Source organism: Myotis myotis, unplaced genomic scaffold (genome assembly GCF_014108235.1).
Source record: "Myotis myotis isolate mMyoMyo1 unplaced genomic scaffold, mMyoMyo1.p scaffold_m19_p_3, whole genome shotgun sequence".
Taxonomy (NCBI): domain Eukaryota; kingdom Metazoa; phylum Chordata; class Mammalia; order Chiroptera; family Vespertilionidae; genus Myotis; species Myotis myotis.
The window spans coordinates 5,144,095-5,168,277 of NW_023416335.1; the positions used below are offsets into that span (position 1 = coordinate 5,144,095).

The 24,183-nt window shown below is 52.9% G+C and overlaps 1 protein-coding gene across 6 annotated transcripts in view; it reads left to right on the forward strand.

Annotated features, from left to right (window-relative positions):
• TENM3 (teneurin transmembrane protein 3) overlaps window positions 1-23,453 on the forward strand; it is a 415,109-nt gene extending 391,656 nt beyond the window's left edge. For all 6 annotated transcript variants that reach the window (XM_036299786.1, XM_036299789.1, XM_036299788.1 and 3 more), the window contains 6 exons: window positions 7,202-7,377; window positions 9,022-9,257; window positions 12,367-12,663; window positions 15,262-16,873; window positions 19,302-19,432; window positions 21,860-23,453. In XM_036299786.1, the coding sequence (XP_036155679.1) occupies window positions 7,202-7,377; window positions 9,022-9,257; window positions 12,367-12,663; window positions 15,262-16,873; window positions 19,302-19,432; window positions 21,860-22,615 (3,208 nt within the window). In that variant the 3' untranslated portion in view covers window positions 22,616-23,453. The remainder of the gene's footprint in view (window positions 1-7,201; window positions 7,378-9,021; window positions 9,258-12,366; window positions 12,664-15,261; window positions 16,874-19,301; window positions 19,433-21,859) is intronic.
• Window positions 23,454-24,183: the final 730 nt, after the last annotated feature.

Sequence of the window (24,183 nt, forward strand, 5' to 3'; positions counted from 1 at the left end):
GTATGACAGACACAGGCCAGGGGACAGAGAGGAAGACAAGAGAGAAAGATGAGTTTGTCCTCTGCACATTCAGGGCCCCTTGGAATAAATCCAGGAGGATGAGGGCATGCACAGTTCTGTTTTACAGATTTTTTTGGAGCAAAAATGTCCCTTGCCATCCGCTGCCTGGTAAGTCAACATGTCAAGACTTGCCCACGACTTATCTAAACAAGTAAGATGTGTCCTGCTCATGTCAACCATCCTCGGTCCATAAACAATATGTTAATGACTTATAGATGATCGTTATGACCCTCCTCATAATGGTGGCCAGCCCAGAATCTTCCCACCCCCAAAGGGAGCTAATTCCGAATGTCCTGACGTGGATGCCTTTTCTCCAGGCCTCTGGATTTCACAGCCGGGCTTCGTCCCTGCGGCATTTGTCCCTGATGTGGTCATGTAAGGAAGGGACACTGGGTCCCTTTTTTTACTCAATTTTGAAAAAAATATGTCATATCTGTAACCATCTCTCATTAGGCTCAATGCTCTGAGAAAGGGCTGGGCCCGACGGCAGGAGGAAGGCTCTGTCCTTGACTGTGGTCCTGAACTCCTGTTGTCTGGGGCCGTGGTCGGCAAACTGCGGCTCTCGAGTCACATGCGGCTCTTTGGCCCCTTGAGTGTGGCTCTTCCTAAGCCTTAGGAGTACCCTAATTAAGTTCATAACAGTGTACCTACCTATATAGTTTAAGTTTAAAAAATTTGACTCTCAAAGAAATTTCAATCGTGGTACTGTTGATATTTGGCTCTGTTGATTAATAAGTTTGCCGACCACTGGTCTGGGGTGTTTGAAAAAGAGAGTAGAGGCTTGAACTGCAGGCTTCTGCCCTCTCTGGTTTATGGAGCCTAGTGCTTGCGGGAATTTGGCCCATCGACAAGTCCTCTGAGAGACGTGCAACCGAAGCAGGTGTAACCACCTTTCCCCGCCTCCCATGGGACCCTGACCCTTTCTCATTGAGCTCCTCTTAGCCCTGGAGATGAAAATCGCATAAAATACTGTCCTATTTTGCATTTTCCCTGTCACCTTTGTAGAACATAGGTAGCAGTCAGCTGAGTACCAGAGGAGCCCATGATCAGGGAGTTGGTGGGTCACTCTGGTTAACTTGATGGAAGCAGTTTGCATATTCTAAACGGAGCCTTGTTTTTGAGGATTCCCTGCAGACAGCTCTGCTGCAGAATTCAAAGAAGTTACGATTTGTCTGCAAGGTCATTGTTAGGATACGCGAATCTCAGACTCATAGCTGGATGCTCACGTGTAAATTCTTCTGGTATTCGGATTACAAGTCACACGACTGCTCTTAGGACCCCAACCCCACCCCCACCCCACCCCCCGCATTTATATGGGATTCTGTTCTGACTTGGCTATTGGTGCGAGTCCTTCATCAGGAATGAGGATCAAGATGTGATCGACACGTACGTTGTTGTTATGATGGGTTAGTGAGTGTGTCTACTTCAGAATGGCAGACGAGAGGCTGTTACATGTTAGCGTTGCGGAAAAAGCATTGCCCAACAGGTGGCAAGATGGAGGGGACTTTTCTGGATTCTGCTGGCTGTTAAAGTGAAGGAAATTTGAACCTAAGGGACTCCAATAGATGGAAGAAAAGATTATCGCTCTGCGTGAGAGGGGCCCCAGGTTAGGTAGGTCTTTCAGGGGGGTCCTCGCTTTGGGTCAAGGTGCAGGAAGACGGATGTACCCGACTAAGCAGCTCTCCGGGCAGGCTGGTGCTGGGGTGGGGAAGACACAGAGGAACATGACCCCAACCCGAGGCCCCTAGATGTGCCCAGCAGCCCCTGCGCTGTCCCGCCTTCTCAGAACAGGCGTGTTGCTGAGAAACCATTCGGTGATCACACACACACTGGGCAGGCTCTCATCGCTCTTCCACAGAGAAGAGAAGAAAGGTGCAGGCGCGGGGCACTGCCAAGACTACAGCATCCGTACAAAAACCTGCCCCGTTTTTCAGACAGACCCGTTCAGTGTCGGGCTGCATCAGAGGCCGGCCCTCGGCGCCAGGGCTGGGGCCCGTCCTCCACCTCCCGTTCTCGTCTCGGGTTCACTGGCTTCTCTCCATCCCTGCTCTGAGCTTCACGGTTTTTTTCTCAAAAACAGAAGATTAATTTTAAAAACATTTGATCAAAGGATTTTACTCCCAGGGAAGCACTCAAGACAATAGGTAATCCTGCTATGTTAAATGTGCGGGATCCATCGTCTGCTGACACGTGTGGGTCACAGTCTGAGTCCGCTGATCTTACCCCAGTGGAAGGGCCACTGCGGATATTTCACGGAGGAGTGTCACCTGGCGTTCCCGTGACGACGGGAGAGGCCAGACCTGCTTTAAATCGAGGGCAGCTGTGGGGGTGGGAAGACGTGAGAGACGTGATGAAGACAAAGGGAAGGCTCAGGATCTCCGTATCTGTGAGGGGAGAGATGTCCCGCCGGGAGGATTGCATCATTTTCCACAGAGAATGGCTGAAGCCCCATCTCTGGGGCATTTGTCCGTAATCCCCCTGCTTAGGAGACTTGAAAAGAGAGTTTAGAGTATCCCACAAAGGCTAGAACAGCAAGGCTAGGCAAAAACGCAACAAAATTAGAGACAACAGATAGATAAACATCAGACAAGGACATCCCATGAGTGAACACATGAATGAACGGAGGCCCTGAGGCCTGGGGAGCGAGCCCTTTCCCAGCCAGGCCTCTGGGAGGGGGCATCCGAGTGGGAGAGGATGTGCTGGGTCAATTAGAAGCCCGGAGGCTTGGGCCCATGAATAGGAGAGCAGGAAGCTGATGTTCTCTTCCAGTTCCCTGGGGCCTGTCGCATTGTGAAGTCCCAACTCGAATGAAAGAGATGCACTCAGAGAGAAACAAAGGCCGGCTGCAGTGAGGACAGCCGGGAGTGCAGGGAAGTGGGGAGTATGTCCACAGGCGTAGGTTTGGGGGGAGGCCACCCTCAGTCCCCACGGTCCCGTATTTCAGAGGGGGGCGGTTGGCCACTTGCTGGGCGTTGTATGTCTGTTTTTGTCCGGGTGAGGAAGGGTCACCTGGCATTCTCAAAGTCCCCAAAAGTCGCCCCTGACTCCTTCACTCACTCCCTATTCCCAAGTCCCCTGGTACCTTGCATGGCCATGTACACCTTGCTTTCATTTCTCTGGACGTGGGTGCTGACCTGGGGGGCAGCTGTCGCTGGTCCCCACTGAAATGAAGCAAAATAATGATGGGAGTTTTTTTTATCAAGTTTCACCTATTCCTGGGAAATATCGCTCACCCTGAAGTCGGGTCCCTCCTAGCTTTGATCTGTGTGCCAGGCCTTTATATAGGAAACCCTGGAGGAAACCAGTGATCATTTCCATTTAAAACCCCCGTGTTGGTCGCTGACTTTCTTTCTTGGCGAGGAAAATCATCAGGTCTGAGAGGCAAGCTCCGTCTGACCCGGCCCCTCGCCCCCGGCTCTGTGCGTGCTGCCATCATCAGCTCCTCAAGTCCCCGCTTCCTCCTTTACTACGCTCCTCAGCTCCCACGCCTTACCCCACCCCCACCCCTCCCCTTGAAACCCACTGGGGCCTCCCTCTACGGCGGAATGGACCCTAAGAGGACCCTCCACGTCAGCCAGGCTGTCACTCCTGACCTCGCTGCCCTTCCATGCTCCTCCACCCCTCACCGGCTGTGGCCGTGGCCGTGGCCGTGGCCGGAGAATGCCGACCTGCCTTCTCTGCCTAAATCCCGCGTCTCGGTCCAGGCCGGGCGAGGTCCCAGCTGAGGTGGGCCTCCCTCGCTGCTCGGCATGGTGGCATCTCTCCGTGCGCCCCGAGCCCACGTGGCCCTTGTTTTCAGTAGCGCAATTTTCCTGCGTGACTCCCCTCCCATCCGACTCCGCGTGTGCGTTGTGTCCACAGTACCTCGCCCGCCCTGTGCGCCCAGTGAGAAGCCACCCGCCTGGCCCGCCTGTGTGTGCACTTGAGCCCCATTGGTGCCTTCACGGACACTCGGCCGCCCCTCCAGGACCAACTCAGAACTGCCCGGCCAGACGGAACAGGCCACAAAGACCCCTCTCAGCCGGGTCACCAACTGCACCGCCTGCAAGCGGGACTTGTTTTTCTTTCCCAGAGAGCCAGGGCTGGTAGGTTAGGGTCTGCGTACCAGCACCCTGTTCCATGCGTGTGCCCAGCTTCCCTGCCACGGGACATGGCGCAGGGATGAGCCGTGAAGACGAGGCGGCGGCTGGGAGATGCTCTCTGCGGGAGACGGGATGTTCCCGCATTAGATTGAATGGAGCCGGAAAACGTACACCAGCCCGAGGGTTAAAGGGGGCAGGTGAGTGGTCAGAGCGTTGGCAGGTGGCATCGCCTGCGGAAAGCTGGAGCTCCCTGGGAACCAAGCCCGTGGTTGGCACGAGGATAATGGGCCCGGGCATGAAGGTTCCAGGGATGGCCCGGCGTGAGATGCAGCCAGAGGCTGACCAACTTGCCTGGCCACAGCCCGTGCTCACTGCCGTCTGGAAACGGCAGGAGGGAGAATGCAGTGTGAATACATGCTCCATAGGAGATTCAAAGGATGCTCTTTCTTCAAAACACGGCGTTTCCACGCTATGCTGTGAGAACGTCACATGGTATAAGAATACGTCCAGGGTAAGATTTCCCCGCAGGCTGGTGTTATCAGTGGTTCTGTATAAATAGGCCTGCGTGTGTTTGTGTCTTCAAGAGCGGTCATTTCTCCAAGCAAGGACAGTGGTACACGGGGCTGGGCTCCAGCATGCGGGCGGGGGGCGGGGCGGTCTCCCTTCCTATCTCAGCTCTGCCTTTTATGGGTCCAAACAGTGGTTGCACTTAATGGCGCATTTTCTTTCTCTTCACTTCTCCCTCGCGCTGCTCTCTTCCCAGGCCAGGCCCTGCCGCTGGCTGAGCAGCATGGCCAACTGTCAGAACATGTCAGTCCAGCCGTGATCTGAGACCGCCCACGGGGCACTGGGATCAGCGGTCAGAGGGGCTGAGCAGACCCCGTGCTCTCCCTCCGTCTCCTCAGCCAGCCCACCGTGACCCTGTCCTCTCTACTCTCATGACCTAGAACCTTTGCCTAGTTATTAACCAAGCTCTCAAAGCTAGTTTTTTACACTTTAAAAGCTCTCTGGCCTGTTAGAACAGAATATCATGTAGGTACTTCTGTAGCCCTTGCCCCTTGTTGCCCATACTCACACCTGTGACTCAGATGCCCTCCACACTCTCTCCCCTGCCTGTCACTATTAAGGCGCTCTCTCTACGTGGCCCACATCTGGGCTGACCCTGGGTAGGGCTTGGTCAGAGTCTCCAGTTCACTGAGACCCGTGGTCAGCAAACTGCGGCTCACGAGTCACATGCGGCTCTTTGGCCCCTTGAGTGTGGCTCTTCCACAAAATACCACGTGCGGGCGCGCACGTACAGTGCGATTGAAACTTCGTGGCCCATGCGCAGAAGTTGGTTTTCGGCCTGGGCGAGTCTATTTTGAAGAAGTACTGTTGATATTTGGCTCTGTTGACTAATGAGTTTGCCGACCACTGGCTTAGACCTTTGATTAGTGAAGCAGCCTTAGTACCCAGCTGAAACCCAGTCTTAAGTGTATGGTTGTCCCAAGGAAATCCCTACTTTTTCAGCCATAATTTGCATTTTTTTTCTTCAAACCATATTGTCATTTTTGAAATGTTCTCTGATGCTACCACAAATGGAAAAGTCACCAAAAAAATCATTTCTTTAGTGAAGTGCATCTGTAATGCATATTTATGATTATGAGACAGCTATTTAAACTGTATCTTAAGGCTCGGCTGGTGTGGTTCAGTGGTTGAGCATCGACCTATGTACAAGGAGTTCACAGTTCAATTCTTGACCAGGGCACATGCCTGGATTGCAGGCTCCATCCCCAATGGGGGGTGGGCAGGAGGCAGCCAATCAGTGATTCTCTCTCATCATTGATGTTCCTCTCTCTCTCCCTCTCCCTTCCTCTCTGAAATCAACAAAGGTATATTTTTAAAAAGTAAATAAAATGTATCTTAACATTTAAAAGTGCCTCCTATATTATATACTTAAAAAGTAATAAAAGTATAAAAAGTAAAATATAATAAAAACACATGTAATCATTAAGTGTCAGTAAACACTATACCTCATTTCAGTAAATATAATAAACTAGAGGCCCCGTGCATGAAATTTGTGCACTGGGGGCAGGGGACCTCAGCCTGGCCTACGCCCTCTCGCAGTCCGAGACCCCTCGGGGGATGTCTGACTGCCAGCTTAGGCCCGCTCCCTCAGGGAGCCCCCGAGGGGTCCGTAGCGCTGCCTCAGAGGCGGGAGAGGCTCCCGCCACCACTGCTGCACTTGCCAGCCATGAGCCCGGCTTCTGGCTGAGTGGCACTCCCCCTGTGGAAGTGCACTGACCACCAGGGAGTAGCTCATGCATTGAGCATCTGCCCCCTGGTGGTCAATGCCTGTCATAGCGGCCAGTCGTTCTGCCGTTCAGTTGATTTGCATATTAGGGTTTTTATTATATAGGATGATTGTTCAAAATGCCTCCCATTCCTACCATCTCAGTGTAGACAAGATAGAGTCTCACTATCCCACCCAACACTTACGCCCCAGTTTACCATGATAAAACATGTCAATCCCTGAGAAATAAGAAAGTCTTTAATAGACTTTTATCTGATTAGTTTGTTAAAGATGTCTCAGGACACTCAAGGAGTATGTTTAAATACACAAGTACATACATGCATGTAGACACACTATTTCACAAAGTTGTATATGTATTCGGGTTGCACTGCCATGTAGAGCAGACATTAATAAATCTTTCACAACTGGTAGGACTGCGCAGTAAGTCTACTTTGTGGGAAACGGGGAGGAATGCTTGGGAATTTAACATCAGCAAACATGTTCCCTTTGAAACAGCAAATTGGATGTGCAGGCAGGTCTTGGTCACACTTCAAAGACGGATGCGCTGGGAGGGAGAGCTGTGCTGTTGACTCGCGCTCACCGGGGAGGGTTTCCGTGTCAAACAGGCTTTGGTGACTTCAAAGCATGTTTGAAGTCCTCCGTCTGCACCGCTCTTGCACGAAGACAAATATTCTTCCCAATTTGTGCAGCTGACGGAGCCGCACGTTACACTTATAGGAGAACCCCCATTGCCCATTTAACACCGAGCCCCTGCCTTTGTATTCAGCTACGACAGCGAAGGTCGCCTGACAAACGTCACCTTCCCGACGGGAGTGGTCACCAACCTCCATGGCGACATGGACAGGGCCATCACCGTGGACCTGGAGTCGTCCAGCCGAGACGAGGATGTCAGCATCACTTCCAATCTGTCCTCCATCGACTCTTTCTACACCATGGTTCAAGGTAAACAGGAAAGCACCATTTAAACATAGGCCCGGCCCCCAGAGAGAGTGTGGCCACCTCGTTGTCTCAGGTGAACCGGAACAGGGGAGGGAAACATGGAAACCTCCAGAGATGGGGAGGAAACAGCCTCATGTCTATACGTAATGGTTGTTGAGTTATATGTACATGCAGGGTGTCCCAAAAAGACGTATACATTGGTTATAAAGTCACTGTTTATTAGCGTACAGTTCATTTTCAAAATGTACAGGAATCTACAGAAAGGAACAATTATTTTTTATCAATGCCTATTTTCAAACTGATGCCCATTCTGGTCCAGACACTGCTGATAACGCAAAGCGATGGAATCACAAACATCAAGAATCATTTTGTGTGTTGCCTGTTGCCTGTTTTGCACCGTAAACTTTATCTTTCATGTATCCCCATTTTTTTAAAAAAGTCTAGTGGCTCTTTAGGGTACATTTTCTTTGTTCAAAGCTTAGTCTGGCTTCACCCATTATTTCAGATCAGTTAAACCTGAAAAGGAGTGAAAATGAAGTGAGTTACCAGCTGTTAAAGTGTGTATTCAGTTTTGGGGGCACGCTATATTATAAAGTTACATCATACAGAAAACACTATGTTAACCTGGAAACCATCCATTCCCGTTTAATAAAACAATGTATTTCCACGCTTCACATGTATCATCAGACCCTCCCTGGGTCACCGTCCAGGTGTCCTGAGCCCGTCACCCTCACTGCCAGGCATCCCGTGTTGGGGACACGGCCCTTCCTGAATCCGGGGCACGGTGTCTGAATGCCCCTGTGGTGTGGTCACTGGAGATTCTATCCCAGTTCCAAACACGCCCGTATGTAATGTCTGCACTTGGAGCTCTTTGCTCCGTAGGCATCTGTGTCCAACGTCTCCATGACGGGACCTCCCACCAGAGTCCTTTACGATGCAGAGTTGTGAGGGCGTAGCCCTTAGGAATCGCTAGCTCTGAGCTAAACTTCTTCAACTCATTTTGTTGTTGTTGTTTGTTGCTAATTCTGTCAGGTATTCTGCACAGTCATCTGAAGTTAGTATTGCTCGAGTTCATTCATTCTCCAAATCGTCTGTGTTATGCGAGCATCGTAAGCTGAAGCAGTAGCTTCCAATACGAAATGTCTTTGGTACCGAATGTAAGATGAGTCTCTTCTTTTAACGTCCATTTCAGGCAAACTGTCGCCTTATATTTGGGGTAGAGAAGGTATAGCTATTAAATCTTTTCAGCGTCCTTTAGTAAAAGATACAGGAACAGGGGAGGAGGGTCCCCTAGACGCTGGAGGTGACACCAGCCTCCGGAGGAGCACATCCTTGGCTCTTTGCAGAACGCTCACTGCACGACCCTCATTTAGTCCGTCGGGCAGATGAGGAAAAGGAGCCCATCGGTAGCGGAGAAGGCCTGTAAACCCCCACGTTCTCTCATGGTCGGCCACACCCGGTGCGGCGTGAAATGCCAGAAATCAGAGATGTCTTACTGTTTTCTAAGCAGACGTCCTTAAGCGTTTTTATTTCCTTACAAATGCAGTTGAGTCAACAGTTTAGAAATCGGTGCCACTTCTCGCGGCGTCTCCAGCCGAGGGTCTAATCCACGCCTGTGGCTGACGCTCTCTGCTGCTTGTCCTGCAGACCAGCTGAGAAACAGCTACCAGATCGGCTACGACGGCTCCCTGCGGATCATCTACGCCAGCGGCCTCGACTCCCACTACCAGACGGAGCCGCACGTGCTGGCCGGCACGGCCAACCCAACCATGGCCAAGAGGAACATGACCCTCCCCGGGGAGAACGGCCAGAACCTGGTGGAGTGGAGGTTCCGGAAGGAGCAGGCCCAGGGAAAAGTCAACGTCTTTGGCCGGAAGCTCAGGGTGAGTGTCGGAGAGCAGAATCTAGGACCAAAAATGGTTCTTCCCGGGAAATCAGGAACATGCATGTCGCACGGCCTCCAGCAGACCGGGTGTCAACGGGTTCTTATTGTACTAACGCCATCTTTAAATCTTAGCTTGTCCTTCACCCACTCGGGGTGGTGGCTTCCTGATGTGGGGATGGGGCTCATTAAGAAAGGGCTTCGCTATTGAAAGTTTTCCAGATCATAAAGACGGGCATGGAAAGGTGGGCTGGCCGGTGGAAGGCGGGCTAGTTCTTTATATCCTCAATTTTTTAAAGTACAGCTTGGGCACATGGAGGAGCATCAGCGTCAGACCTAGCACCTGCCTCCTCGCCACTGACTTGTGGAATGTGTAAGAGGAATGTAATGGCCTTTCTGACTGTGCTGCTGGCCCTGACCTTTGCAGTGTTCTCTGCGTGACCATTCCACACCGAGCCGTGTATATCTCGGAAGCACGCGGTGACGTAGGACACCTATTTAGTGCTTAATCTAAGACAACATAGACTCGGTACTAAAACACAGGTGACAAGAAAACCACCGTCAGACCCCTGCAAACTGAGCCTGACCCATTCTTTCTATTAGTAAACAGGTTTTAGTTATCAGATAACTAGGTAACTATTCCTAAAATCACTTGCCGCGCCATTAAGCAAAAGTAAAGTACTTAAAATCAAAGAGAGAGAACAGAACACACCATTAAAATGTCCATGTTTTCTGCACCAAAAATGGTTAAATTATTATCACAATCCAACATGAATTACCTTGACAAACCTTTGCGAGGGGGCAGGTGGGGGGTGAGGGGGAGACAGCTACTGACTACAACCCAGTCTCTGTTTCCAAGAAATAAAAATGAAGTGAAAAAGGGACCAATGGGTCAAATACGGTCTGCATGCCACTGACGGGTCATATTCTGATTCCGCTTCAGTAGCAAGGCCGGTGTTTGGGACTGAATCCAGGCCTTCAGGCACCAGTGCCACGTGCTCCCACCCCACCCGCACCAGGCTGTGCGAGCCAGGTGCCCGCGCTCTGTCCCTGATCAGGAAGCAGGCAGGGGAGGCGGAGGGAGGGCGGTTCAGGGAGAGGAGTGAGAAGGGAGAGCAGTGGACACCAGGAGGAGGTGACGTGATGGATGGGCGAGAAAGCGGGCTCGGACTTGCCCCAGGTCACTTGGCGAGGGGCAAGGGCTGTTGCCACAGTCGACTCCAGCTGCCACCTTTCCTTCCGGGGAGCCTGGCCTCAGTGGCTGCCTGCACCCCCCTCTGCTTCTCCCCAGGACCTGCTTCCTAGGGCCATTGCAAACCAGAAGGCAGCTCCAGGCTGTCTCCTACTCACTGTCCCTAAAGCAGGCAGATTACATACACACAGTCTTGGGCACAGGACTGCCTTCATCAGACATGCAAGGGCACTGCTCCCACGCGTGCTCCCAAGTCTGCACCCCAAAAACACAGCCCCACCTGGAATTCAGAACCCACGGTTCTAGACCGGGCTCCACTTTTTACTAATCACTAGCCTTCTGGGGAAATCATAACATCCGTCAGCCTCATGGCCTTACAGGTGGACTGGCTGTCTATAGCATGACCCGAGTAACATATTACCCAGGAGCTCCCTCACGAAGCAGACATGACAGAGCTGTATTTTGTGCATGAATGAAATGTTCCCTCCCTGCCTCTGTCCCCACCGTTGTTACGTGAGAGAATCACGTGGGGCTCGGGGCAAGTACGCTGTCAGCAGAGGCCTGGTCGTGTGTTCCTAACCCCACCCCGGAGAATCCCACCCCGTCTGCGGACGCGGGCTTTCAGACCAGGCAGCACGGGGACGGGGAGGGGCTGTTCCGGTCGCAGGTTAGGAAGGTGCCAGGAGCGGGAAGAGCAGGCCAATCCCCGAGCATATGTTTCGGCTGTTCTTTGTGACGAGCTGTGTATAAGTTATCCTTTTTTTGTCTGTTTTATTAACACTCCTTTTTCAGACATAAAAGGAAATTAGGAAGAGCAGGGGGAAGGAGAGGAAATCCGATCTTAAGTTGCTGGTTCTCTGATTCTATACGGAGACCCTCCTCACTCTGGGGAGGAAGGGACTGTGCGCTCCATTTTGAAGGTCCGAGCTAGGACATGGCCGTGGGAAATTAAGATCTCCCCATTTAATTTTTAACAATCCGAACAGTCAACAAGACCTCGTTAGGTACCAGCCGCCAGGCCACACCGCAGACCTAAGAGCGGAGGTCCCGGGCTCCCCCTGCGGGGCCCCAGGCTGCGAACACTGTGGGCCGTTGGTAGGTAGAACTTACTGAGGCCACGTAACCGAGGCCACGTAACCAAGCGGCTGCGACGCTGGCTGGTTTGGGTGCACCATGGGTCACCGACGGTAACAACCTCACGTGGTCGACGATTCTGGCCATGGCCTGGGGCCACAAAGACCCTCTCCCAGCAACGTGGTGCGAGACTCGTAAACGAATCACAAACGTCGGACCGGGCGGGCGGGGGAGCAGAGGATCTGAAGTCCCTGCCAGTCAACCAGATGGCATCCAAGGAAAAGGCATTCGGCAAAGTGGTGACATTTCAGCATTTGGCCAAAAGCAATGCTCGTGTTTGTAGCCTCCTGCTATCTCTGCTCATTAATAATTTATGGTAATGTGGGTTCCAGCTTCCACACAACTGCTCCGCAGAGGACAGTCCTGCTCACCGCTTGCATTTCGTGCGGCCACGATTAACCCGTGAGCAGTTCTCTCCGGGTGCCCGTGGGGGGGTGGGGGGTGCCGGGCGCCGTCTGCCTCGACGTATCTTCGCATCATCTGAACCAGCTCTAAAGCAAACGCGTTTTGGTGCTGTTCTTATCGGTTGCTCGAGTTTACAAAGTTTAATTGAAAGGGTTTTGAACAAACGCCAGGCTGTCTTTCTGCTTAATGAAACCTTTTAGAGGAGCAGTTAATCTGCCGCCTTGCACTCGTACCCGAGAAGTTGCGAAATTAATTTACTGACAAAGAGAATCAATCACCATAAATGGTGTTTAAGCCACGGTGGGGACGCCGAAGGGTGACCAGGGGCGGGAACTGGATCCGCGTGATTTATCGTGTCGTCCGGTTGGTGTTCTCACAGGTCAACGGCAGGAACCTCCTTTCCGTCGACTTCGATCGGACCACAAAGACGGAGAAGATCTACGACGACCACCGCAAGTTCCTGCTGAGGATCGCCTACGACACGTCGGGGCACCCGACGCTCTGGCTGCCGAGCAGCAAGCTGATGGCCGTCAACGTCACCTACTCGTCCACGGGGCAGATCGCCAGCATCCAGCGGGGCACCACCAGTGAGAAGGTGGACTACGACGGGCAGGGCCGCATCGTGTCGCGGGTCTTCGCGGACGGTAAAACGTGGAGTTACACGTACTTGGAAAAGGTAGGTGTGCACCCTCCCAGTCCAAACCCCATGCGGCCCAGGGGTTGCGCGTCAGCCCATGAACCAGGGGGTCACGGTTCGAGTCCCGGTCAGGGCACGTGCCTGGGTTGTGCGGTGGGTCCCCGGTGTGGGGCATGTAGGAGGCAGCTGATCCATGATTCTCGCTCATTGTTGATGTTTCTGCCTCTCCCTTCCTCTCTGAAATCAATAAAAACATTTTTTAAAGACAACTGGGGAGGCAGTGATAGTACTTTTCAGCCATCTCCCAGAGCACAAGGACAAGGGGTCAGGGACAGTGCCTGAGCCCCATGTACCACCCTCAGCATCGCTGTGTCCATCTCAGCTGCACAGCAGCGATGCATCTGCGTGAGCCGAGCTCTTCCTCCTGAGATGGTCCCCCTCGCTGAGGCCCTTGTAAGTGACTTGGGCTGTAAACGGACACGGAACACTGTCCCCCTGCCAGGCGTGTACATGGACCACCTTCACAAATGAGACGCTGGGTGTGTAAGTCGTTGGTGCATAACCTCCCAGCTGGGTCTGTGGTTTGAGAGCCTGCCGTCCGCACGGTGAAAGCTGCCGCTGCCGGGCCTGCGCTGCCGCCGGCAGGCATCGACCTGGCCATAGAGAGCACAGAGGCCCTTGTACGCACTGTTCACGCATCGGTCGCCCAAGGCTGCTCTTCAGGAAGCTGCCTTTCAGCCACCCCATCCCCACCACTCTGTGCCTCGCTCCTCCCCTCCCCATGTAGAAGGCCAGCACCTGGCTCGGGCTGGCCCCCTCCCTAAGCACCAGGAGCAAAGGGACAGTCCCACAACAGAGTCCAAGCTCCACGTGCAGAGCCAGGCGGCACGCGGTTGGGGCACTGATGGGCCCGAGGGCGGGGGCAGAAGAGGAAGGAGGAGAGGACTGTCTCCTGGAATTCCTCTCTCAAGAAACACGCCCCCCAAAGAGCATGTCTTTGGGGTGCCTCCTTCCTGGGCAGTGAGCACCAGCCCGGGAAACGACTGGGTGTGAGTCCTGAGGCCTCTCCACCACACGGCGGCCTGAGCTACGGACTCAGCGCCCAGCAGCTCCGGCCTCCACGCTGGCTCCTTCTCACGGAGTAACGCTGGCTGCCAGCTCATGTCCGCATCATTGTTGTGCGCCTCACACACTCTTGTCACCAGGGGTGCTCTGCGTGGCCCCTCAGTCTCAACCCCACCCCTGCCCTGCAGCCCCCTCAACCCCACCCCTGCATCTACCCCATCCCCACCCCTGCCCTGCAGCCACCCTGCCTAAGTCTGGCCCCCCTGAGAACCAGCTGCAGGGCCACGGTTCACAGTCGGATGCTGCTGCCTTCAGGCAGCCCCCCAACCCCGGACACCCCAGCGAGGGCCCTGCCTGTCAACCTCACCTCTGGCAAACCCACCCACATGCGCCCTGAGATGAGGGCTTCCCTCCACACCAGCCATCCCCCTGCATGCAGTCACGCTATTGGTTGGCTGTTGAGGAACCACAGAGTAAGCCCAGCAGATGCGTGCCTTTTGTCTTCCTGCAGATACCTGCTAAATAAGCAAAGCTAATGTTTAGGGTTACATTTATTCACTTCGTAATTTAACGCCGAGGCAGTGTGTAGCCCAGAAACCTTCCATGGCCCCTGAGGTCCGGGAGAGATTGGCACGCTCAAGAGGTGACTTCAACATGTAGATGGCATGGCGGCTGCAGATGCCAGGCAAGAGTCTGCAGGCAAACAAGCAAAACCCACATCCGGGTCGTGTTTCTGTGAAGGGAGTTGGTAGCCCTCACTCGCCATGTGCTTACGCTAGCAACGTTTGCTGACGGCGATGCTTTACGGACACATTATCCACTTGGGGCTCGCTTTATGTCTCTTCTTCATAAAACGATATTCTGAAGGTGTTGCTCCGCCCCCACATCCACTGGGAATTGAAACATGATTTGAGTGGCTCTTCAGTCAAATGAGGGGGGAGCCGCCCTCCTGAATTAACTGCTCATGGTGGACAGCACTGCCTTTCCCAGATGCTGTTTGCACCTGGAAATGGTGTCTCGGAGGCAGCTGGGCCCAGGCCTGCATCCCGATTTACCCAGGCCCATCGACAGCCTGCCACTCGGTGGGCATGCCTGGGGAGGAAGCGTGTGTCCTGACACGTGGCACATTATGAATCTTGAGCCGCTGATTGCAGAACCCCCCACCCCCTCAGGATTAAGCATCCAAGCAAAGTAGACGGGGAATCCTTAGCAACCTGCAAGGTCAAGGGTAACTCAACTAAAATGAAAATCAGCCTGGCTGGTGTGGCTCAATGACTGAATGTCGACCTATGAACCAGGAGGTCATGGTTCGATTCCCGGTCAGGACACATGCCTGGGTTGTGGGCTCGATCCCCAGTGGGGGGCGTACAGAAGGCAGCCGATCGGTGACTCCCTCTCATCGATGTTTTCATCTCTCTCCCTCTCCCTTCCTCTCTGAAATCAATAAAAATATATACTTTTTTAAAAAAATCATTTTCCCGGGTGGCATGTTTCCGCGTGTCCGCGCTCGCTAAGCCTTGCTTCTGCTTCCCCGTTCACAGCGCCGCCTAACGGTGTGTCCTCTCGTTGCAGTCCATGGTGCTCCTGCTGCACAGCCAGCGCCAGTACATCTTCGAATACGACCTGTGGGACCGGCTGTCGGCCATCACCATGCCCAGCGTGGCGCGCCACACCATGCAGACCATCCGCTCCATCGGCTACTACCGCAACATCTACAACCCGCCGGAGAGCAACGCCTCCGTCATCACCGACTACAACGAGGAGGGGCTGCTGCTGCAGACGGCCTTCCTGGGCACCAGCCGGCGGGTCCTGTTCAAGTACCGCAGGCAGACCCGGCTCTCCGAGATCCTGTACGACAGCACGCGGGTCAGCTTCACCTACGACGAGGCGGCGGGCGTCCTGAAGACGGTGAACCTGCAGAGCGACGGCTTCATCTGCACCATCCGGTACCGGCAGATCGGCCCCCTCATCGACAGGCAGATCTTCCGCTTCAGCGAGGACGGGATGGTCAACGCGCGCTTCGACTACAGCTACGACAACAGCTTCCGCGTGACCAGCATGCAGGGGGTCATCAACGAGACGCCGCTGCCCATCGACCTCTACCAGTTCGACGACATTTCCGGCAAAGTCGAGCAGTTTGGGAAGTTCGGCGTCATCTACTACGACATCAACCAGATCATCTCCACGGCCGTGATGACGTACACGAAGCACTTCGACGCCCACGGCCGCATCAAGGAGATTCAGTACGAGATCTTCCGGTCCCTCATGTACTGGATCACCATCCAGTACGACAACATGGGTCGGGTCACCAAGCGAGAGATCAAAATCGGGCCCTTCGCCAACACCACCAAGTACGCCTACGAGTACGACGTGGACGGCCAGCTGCAGACCGTGTATCTCAATGAGAAGATCATGTGGCGCTACAACTACGACCTGAATGGGAACCTCCACTTGCTGAACCCCAGCAACAGCGCGCGCTTGACCCCGCTCCGCTACGACCTGCGAGACAGGATCACCCGCCTGGGGGACGTCCAGTACCGGCTGGACGAGGACGGTTTCCTGCGGCAGAGAGGCACGGAGATCTTCGAGTACAGCTCCAAGGGGCTCCTCACGCGGGTGTACAGCAAGGGCAGCGGCTGGACCGTCATCTATCGGTACGACGGCCTGGGAAGGCGCGTTTCCAGCAAAACCAGCCTGGGGCAGCACCTGCAGTTTTTCTACGCCGACCTCATCTACCCCACGAGGATCACGCACGTCTACAACCACTCGAGCTCGGAGATCACCTCCCTCTACTACGATCTCCAGGGACACCTGTTCGCCATGGAAATCAGCAGCGGGGATGAGTTCTACATCGCCTCGGACAACACCGGGACGCCGCTGGCGGTTTTCAGCAGCAACGGGCTCATGCTCAAGCAGATCCAGTACACCGCCTACGGCGAAATCTACTTTGACTCCAATACGGACTTCCAGCTGGTCATTGGGTTTCATGGTGGCCTGTATGACCCGCTCACAAAGCTGATCCACTTCGGAGAAAGGGATTACGACATTTCGGCAGGACGGTGGACGACGCCTGACATAGAAATCTGGAGGAGAATCGGGAGGGACCCGGCTCCTTTCAACCTGTACATGTTCAGGAATAACAATCCCGCAAGCAAAATCCATGATGTGAAAGACTACATCACAGGTGAGCGTCATCTTACTTCCTTGCCGGGTACGGGATTACTTTAATCCTTGGGTTAACGCACAAAAATAATTGGAGTTGCTTTCTTTTTAACTTTGTACTTTACTCGTGCAAAACCAAATGCCTCGCCTCTTAAACGTGTTTATTTCTCTGTGGAACCGTAGAGAAACCAAAAAGGGAAACCGAGACATAGCTTGTTACTTCTGTTCTGCCTGCCAATGCCCAAGGCCACAATATTCTGAAGTGACATGGAATCCAGTCACTGAAGGGAAGTGACCTGGAGATGCAGACACCATGGAACTCGGGGTTCCAGTCCCTCCCCCTCTCCTACCAGCTGTGTGGCTTTGTAGACAAGCCGTGTCCATTCTAGTGGACAGGATGGGTGTGAAATACAGCACAGTGTGGTTCAGCATCCCATCCCTGGGAAGAGCTGAACTAACTGTCCACCGCCATCACCTCAGGACAACGGAGGAACCGATTCTCCCATCAGTTGCTTAGCCAGGGGACACTGTGTCTGTCCTCACTCCTGTCCCCTCATACTACCATCTTCATTACCATGTGGTACAGTCCTGGGACTACTAATAGATACACTGATCTTCGGGGCACAGATTTAAGATCTTCCCAAGTTTGGTGCGTGATGCAATTGAACGCATCAGATCCCACTTCTGCCACCAGGAAACAGAGACAGGTACCCAGCAAGCACGCCCAGTTCCCTTACATAGCTGACTTCCTCACTCCTCCTCCACTCCAAGGACCCTGAATCCTCTGCCTCCACCTTTCATTCCTGAGCTGCACTCCACAGTTAAGGTTCCCTGCTTTGTGGTTTCGTTTGGGGGTTTTCTGTGTTGCCTTTGCTTGTGGTAGATAGGTGCTCCTTCAGGCTGTCGTTTTCTTGCTCGGCATTTCCGGTGTACCGAGATGTCCGTTTTCTCAGTTCTCAGGACGGCTCTCCAAACGCTGCCCCCGTTCACTCTCCATCTGCCTCCTGCTTTCCCCGCATTCCTAACGCTGTCCGTAGCTCTCTGCCGTGTGAACCCGCTGAAAGCCCCTTCACTCCGTGTCCGAATTCAGCCACGCCCTCCTGGTGCCCTCCCTCAGGGCTCTTCAGGCGGCCTCCACAGCCATGTCCCATTACGTTGGCAATGCTTTTCAACACTTAAGACCCTCTGGTTCTCACTGTTACACAGACATTGGTTGTAAGTAGGAGAGTCCTTACCTCCAAGACTCCACCAAGCATGCGAAGGGATTTTCTCTAAATACAAGATAGATGATCGATAGAAAGAGAGATAGATATCACTTTCTGCCCTACATGATGAACTTGGGGTTTACCTCTCCCACCACCCCGCCCCCCATTTAGAAGAGGGAGAATGACTTTAGAGCCATATGATACCTGGACAAGGAGCCGGCCGGCCTGGCAATGGGGTGAGAATTGGTGCCCTAGAGAAGGAGATAGGAAGCAAGCGACTCCATCATGGTGACGGGCAGTTAACCCCGGGCTCTTTGCGAGGTGCTGACAGGGGCTGACTGGAAGGCGGGGACGCCACACTCCCGATTTCCTCCGCTCCTAGCAATGTGGACTGCAGAATGCCAACGCAGCATTTTCTTAAAAACATCAAAAGAGAGATGGGCTGGCATAAACTCTATTAGGTGAAATGCAATTTCCCACGTCCCAGCTTAACATACAGAGTCATCGACACCCAAGCAGGATCCCAGAGCCGCACGCCGCTGAGCACTTCTGCAAGAGCATAACCTCCCAAGAGAAGAGGCGCCTTCTTCGGAGCTTACTGGCTTTCAGAGTCACAGGCAAATATTTTAAAAGACCATCTGAAAGGTTTCCAGGTTTTCTCCCAAAAAAGTGTGTTTCCACTGTGCAGAGTGCGCCTCTGAAGGCCTAGCTGAGGGTGAGCAGCAGTGCTGCGCCCCGGGCTAGCTTTCCGCATTCGTCTCTGATGAAGCATCTACTGTTGTCTTCCACTCTCTCAACTTAGGGCTTATTCCTAGAAAATGGGTTGCGGGCAGCTGCATATCCTTGGGCCGTGCCTTTTGAAAGACAGTGACACACAGCTTGTCTTCAAGACCAGCCTTTGCTGACCACACTACACATTCCATCCATTTCCAACAACCCTGGCTCTCCCCGCTGCTGCGCCCTGTTCCTGCCTGGTTTCGGCCCGATTACCAACACAGGCGGCAGCCGGCGCACATCTGTCCCAGTGCGTGTCTGTGACTCCGCATTTCCTACGGCCCTTGCTGGGGTGATTGTCTTCGCGTCCGAAAGTGGGGAGCTGGTTTTGAATTGTGGGGTCATGGTACACGTGTGCTCTTTCCCTGGTTGTTCTTTGTGAATCCGGGCCTTTCTCTCAGGTAAGAGTTTCAGGTTCTGAAAGCACAGCATAAACCCTAACCCCTGTCCTTTGCAACGTCCTCCTCCCAGATGTTAACAGCTGGCTGGTGACCTTTGGCTTCCACCTGCACAACGCGATCCCTGGGTTCCCCGTCCCCAAGTTTGACCTGACGGAGCCTTCCTACGAACTGGTGAAGAGTCAGCAGTGGGACGATGTCCCGGTAAGAACCAAAAAGCAAAGCTAGGGGAGGGTGGTAAATGGCTTACGCGTGTCCTGTGCACCCGTATTCAGTCACACTGTGCTTGTGAAACCTGGACCAAAATCAGTTTCTAATTTTTTGACTCGTTGAGGGAAGAAAAAAACAACATTTCTGCTCAGTAAACTGGGGGCCCATGAAATGGGCTTAAATCTGTTTTTAGTGATGCTAATAAAAACACAGAAAGACATTAGCAAAAGGTAATAAACTGCAGGGTTCCTCCAGAGAAGCCCGTGAAAGCACATTTATGGCCCCTGGGACCTGAAGGCAAAGACACAGGAAACAGGAGGGCAGGCGATCCCTACTCCAAATTAGCAGCCCACAAACAATGCCACAAAGGTCACCTTTTAAAGAATAGCAACCGTGTTACATGGGAGACGATTAAAAATAAAAAATAAAACATAAGGCTCCCCCTACAACTCAGTGTTTATGGATTTTCCTGGCAATAACAGATCAGGAGGCCTGTAACGGTTCTGAGAAATAAAAGGGGGGGATGGGGGGGAAGAATGGAAAATGGCAAAGTCAAAGCTGCCATTTCAGAAAATGCCACTTTCAGTTCCCACCATTCAAAGATCAGAAAGGAATGCACAACAAAGCAACAGAATTCTAGCTTAAAGCAAGAATAAGTAAAGATCAAGAAATTGGGCTGCCCCATAACAAACGAGAGAGTGCAGATTCTTAGAAAGACTCATCCCCCCGCCCCTCGAGCAATTTCCTATAATTTCAATGACTACAAAGAGGAAAGGCAACTGTGGCTAAAGCACACACACACACATACAGCGTCAATACCTCTGTTTCCCGGTACATGTTTCATAACATAAAAGCAATTCCCTTTTTCACATGTCATCTCCACATTTAAAAAAGCAAAAACCCATCGGTGTCCAGAGCTGGGGGCCATTTTAACATTTCTAATTGCAAATGCATCCACGCTGACCACAGTGCCATGCAGACATACTGCAGTTTCCTGGTGCATGAAACAAGCGTGTCCTAATTGTGTGTGACTCCCCAACATGTCTGAAAACACTTACGTCTGACGGTACAAATGGAATTGCCAATTTTTTTCCCGAGGCAGCCTTTTAAATACGGTTCGGGTTCTCTGTCAAGAGACACGCACCATAAGGACAGCTTAGGGCAGGGGTCCTCAGACTTTTTAAACAGCGGGCCAGTTCACTGTCCCTCAGACCGTTGGAGGGCCGGACTATAGTTTAAAAAAAAAACTATGAACAAATTCCTATGCACACTGCACATATCTTATTTTGAAGTAAAAAAACAAAACGGGAACAAATACAATATTTGTATTTGCATGTGGCCCGCGGGCCGTAGTTTGAGGACCCCTGGCTTAGGGAATCTCTGGCAAAGACGGGGAGGCCGCCCCAAGTGCGGGGAGAACAAATGTTTCTTTCACGGCTGCAAATAAAACAGATGTTTCCATTTGGGAACACTGGCCAGACATCTGGTAGTACAGGAAATGGCTGAGTTAAGATGCCCTCTGGTTTAAATCATTTGCCAGGCCCTAACTGGTTTGGCTCAGTGGGTAGAGCGTTGGCCTGCGGACTGAAGGGTCCCAGGTTCGATTCCGGTCAAGGGCATGTACCTTGGTTGCAGGCACATACCCAGTAGGGAGTGTGCAGGAGGCAGCTGATTGATGTTTCTCTCTCATCAATGTTTCCTACTCTCTATCCCTCTCCCTTCCTCTCTGTAAAAAAATCAAAATATATTTTTTAAAAATAATAAGTCGTTTGCCAGTGTAGCGTGTGCCCTGTCCCTAAGTCTCCAAAAAATAAATGTTTTCCCAGAGTAATAAATCCTCATCCTCAGCTGTCCCACAGCGCACTCATCCTTGTAAGTTTCAGTTCTGCAGTTTCACTGATCACATTCTATTGAACTCGTGTTCACTGGGAGAGGATAGAGTTTACAAGTCAGAGCATGTGACCCCCAGCCTTGCACATCCTGTGTTTGCTGCTTGCTCCTCAGCCTCCCGGGGACAAAGCTGCTGGGATGGTGGACCTGCTAAGCTGGGTGCCCCAAATGGGAGGGACGGAGGAAACGGGCATCTAGAGATTGAAAGAGGAAAGCTCACACGCGAACATTCTGCCCACGTTAGAAACTAAAAAGCTCTGAATACGCGATGGCGTTAGCGCTTCCTGCCTTTCCAAGCACATTTGGATCAGCTTGAGGGGTGTGCATCTTGCGTGCATTCCTCCACGCAGGGTTTCTTTTAAGCCTTTTCATCTCGAAAGAACCCACAGAGGTTTCAATAAATGCCATGGAGCTCTCTCCAGATCCCGTCCCCCTCCTGTGGGGAGTGGGCGCGCCGCCAGGCAGCCGGGCTCCCGCCAACCAGAGCCACAGCTGTTGTCTAACCCGGCCCCCTCTGTTTTCCCTTCGCAGCCCATTTTTGGAGTCCAGCAACAAGTGGCGCGGCAGGCCAAGGCCTTCCTGTCGCTGGGGAAGATGGCGGAGGTCCAGGTGAGCCGGCGCAAGGGCGGCGGCGCGCCGTCGTGGCTGTGGTTCGCCACCGTCAAGTCGCTGATCGGCAAGGGCGTCATGCTGGCCGTCAGCCAGGGCCGCGTGCAGACCAACGTGCTCAACATCGCCAACGAGGACTGCATCAAGGTGGCGGCCGTGCTCAACAACGCCTTCTACCTGGAGAACCTGCACTTCACCATCGAGGGCAAGGACACGCACTACTTCATCAAGACCAGCACGCCCGAGAGCGACCTGGGCACGCTGCGGCTGACCAGCGGCCGCAAGGCCCTGGAGAACGGCATCAACGTGACCGTGTCGCAGTCCACCACCGTGGTCAACGGCAGGACGCGCAGGTTCGCCGACGTGGAGATGCAGTTCGGCGCGCTGGCGCTGCACGTGCGCTACGGCATGACCTTGGACGAGGAGAAGGCGCGCATCCTGGAGCAGGCGCGGCAGCGCGCGCTCGCCCGGGCCTGGGCGCGCGAGCAGCAGCGGGTGCGCGATGGCGAGGAGGGCGCGCGCCTCTGGACGGAGGGCGAGAAGCGGCAGCTGCTGAGCGCGGGCAAGGTGCAGGGCTACGACGGCTACTACGTGCTGTCGGTGGAGCAGTACCCGGAGCTGGCCGACAGCGCCAACAACATCCAGTTCCTGCGGCAGAGCGAGATCGGCAAGAGGTAACCCCGTCCCCGCGGGGACAGGGACGGCCTGCGGGAGGGGGCGCGCGGCCCGCCGAACCCCCCCACCACGGCTCAGATCTGTCTGTAGCACAATCCGACTGGGACTCTCCGGCGCAGAAGAGCCTTCCTCCAGAATGAGACCGCTATTTTGAAAAAAAAAAAAAACATTTCACGGAAAAAAAATAAAAACAAAAAAAAACAGAACCCCTTTTCTGAATGACCTTAAAGGTGATCGGCTTTAAAGAATATGTTTACATATGCATATCGCTGCACTCAGTTGGACTGAAGGTGTGAGTAAAAGGGACAAATAGTAAGAGGACGGACGGACAGGCCTAACCGTTTTGCCCCGGGCCATCTGTTCCTGTGAGGCCCTGTATCTAAGAGGGTGAAAATGCGTACAGTGTCTCCACATACCACCGCGTTGTCGACCTTTGCTTACAAGGAAGTAGTCTCTGCATAGGATGTGATATATATCTGTGTTCATTTTAAAATGTGGGGCGAAATTACAGTTTATAGACAACCGTATGCTCTCCCGTGCTGCTTTCCACAAGGACATGGGCACACGTGACTTCTGCTCCGAGGGGAATTCCTGCTGCATTTCCCAATGCTCTGGTGGTTTGCCTCAGGGGCAAAAACAAAAAACAAAAAAACTGGCAAATACCATCCTTGTCCCTGATAAGCAAAGGAAACCCTGATTTTTTTGTAAATTATGTGAGACAAGTTGTTTATGGATTTTTATATGAATTACAATTTACTGTACATCAAATATTAGTCTCAGAGGAGTTAATTTATGTAAAGTGTTTAAAAAGTTTATACTTAAAAATAAAATGATAAAAACATGTGAACCGTGTGATTTTTTAAAAAAAAAAAAGGATTGCACCTTTTGTTATCGGTTATAGCTGTACAGTATAAATTATTATATTGTAGAGATATAACGACTTATGCCTATAATGTCCAGAAGTGTTAATATTTTTGTATTAGGTTGAAGACACGTGCAGCTTTCTATCACTAGATGGGTAGGACAGTGCAATCCGAGGTGGGTGGCGAACCGGAGAGCTGCTCCTTCCTTTTCCCTCTCTCTCAGGCCAGTGTCCTCACCAAGAGCAACTGAGAGGCACAGCAGAAAACTAAGGCTGGTGGAATGTAACGGAAGATACGAAATAAAAAACAACAACACACAGAACAGGCGGGTGTTCCAGCTGCTGTCCCTGGGCCCTAAAGGTCAGGGGGGGGTTGGTATAACCTAACCATAGGGTTTTTAAGGTTCCTTCCAGCTCCATTTCTTGATGGAGGTGAGAGACCACATCAGGTGCTCCAGGAAACTGTGAGAAGGAGAGGATCTGATGTGGCCAGGACCGTAAACATGTGTCTTAAGATCTAGGAAAGACGGCAGAAACCCAGCAGGGGGGAGAGAGCCAGGTGGGGTAGGTCGGGGTCATTCTGCTGGTCTTGGGTGTGGACCCCAGGGTCGCCAGGAGGGACACCAGAGGCGAGACCAAAGCTCCCGTGCCCAAGCCCACAGGCCCCAGCCACCTCGGGAGCTGATTTGAACAGCTTTGCCCCGTCAGG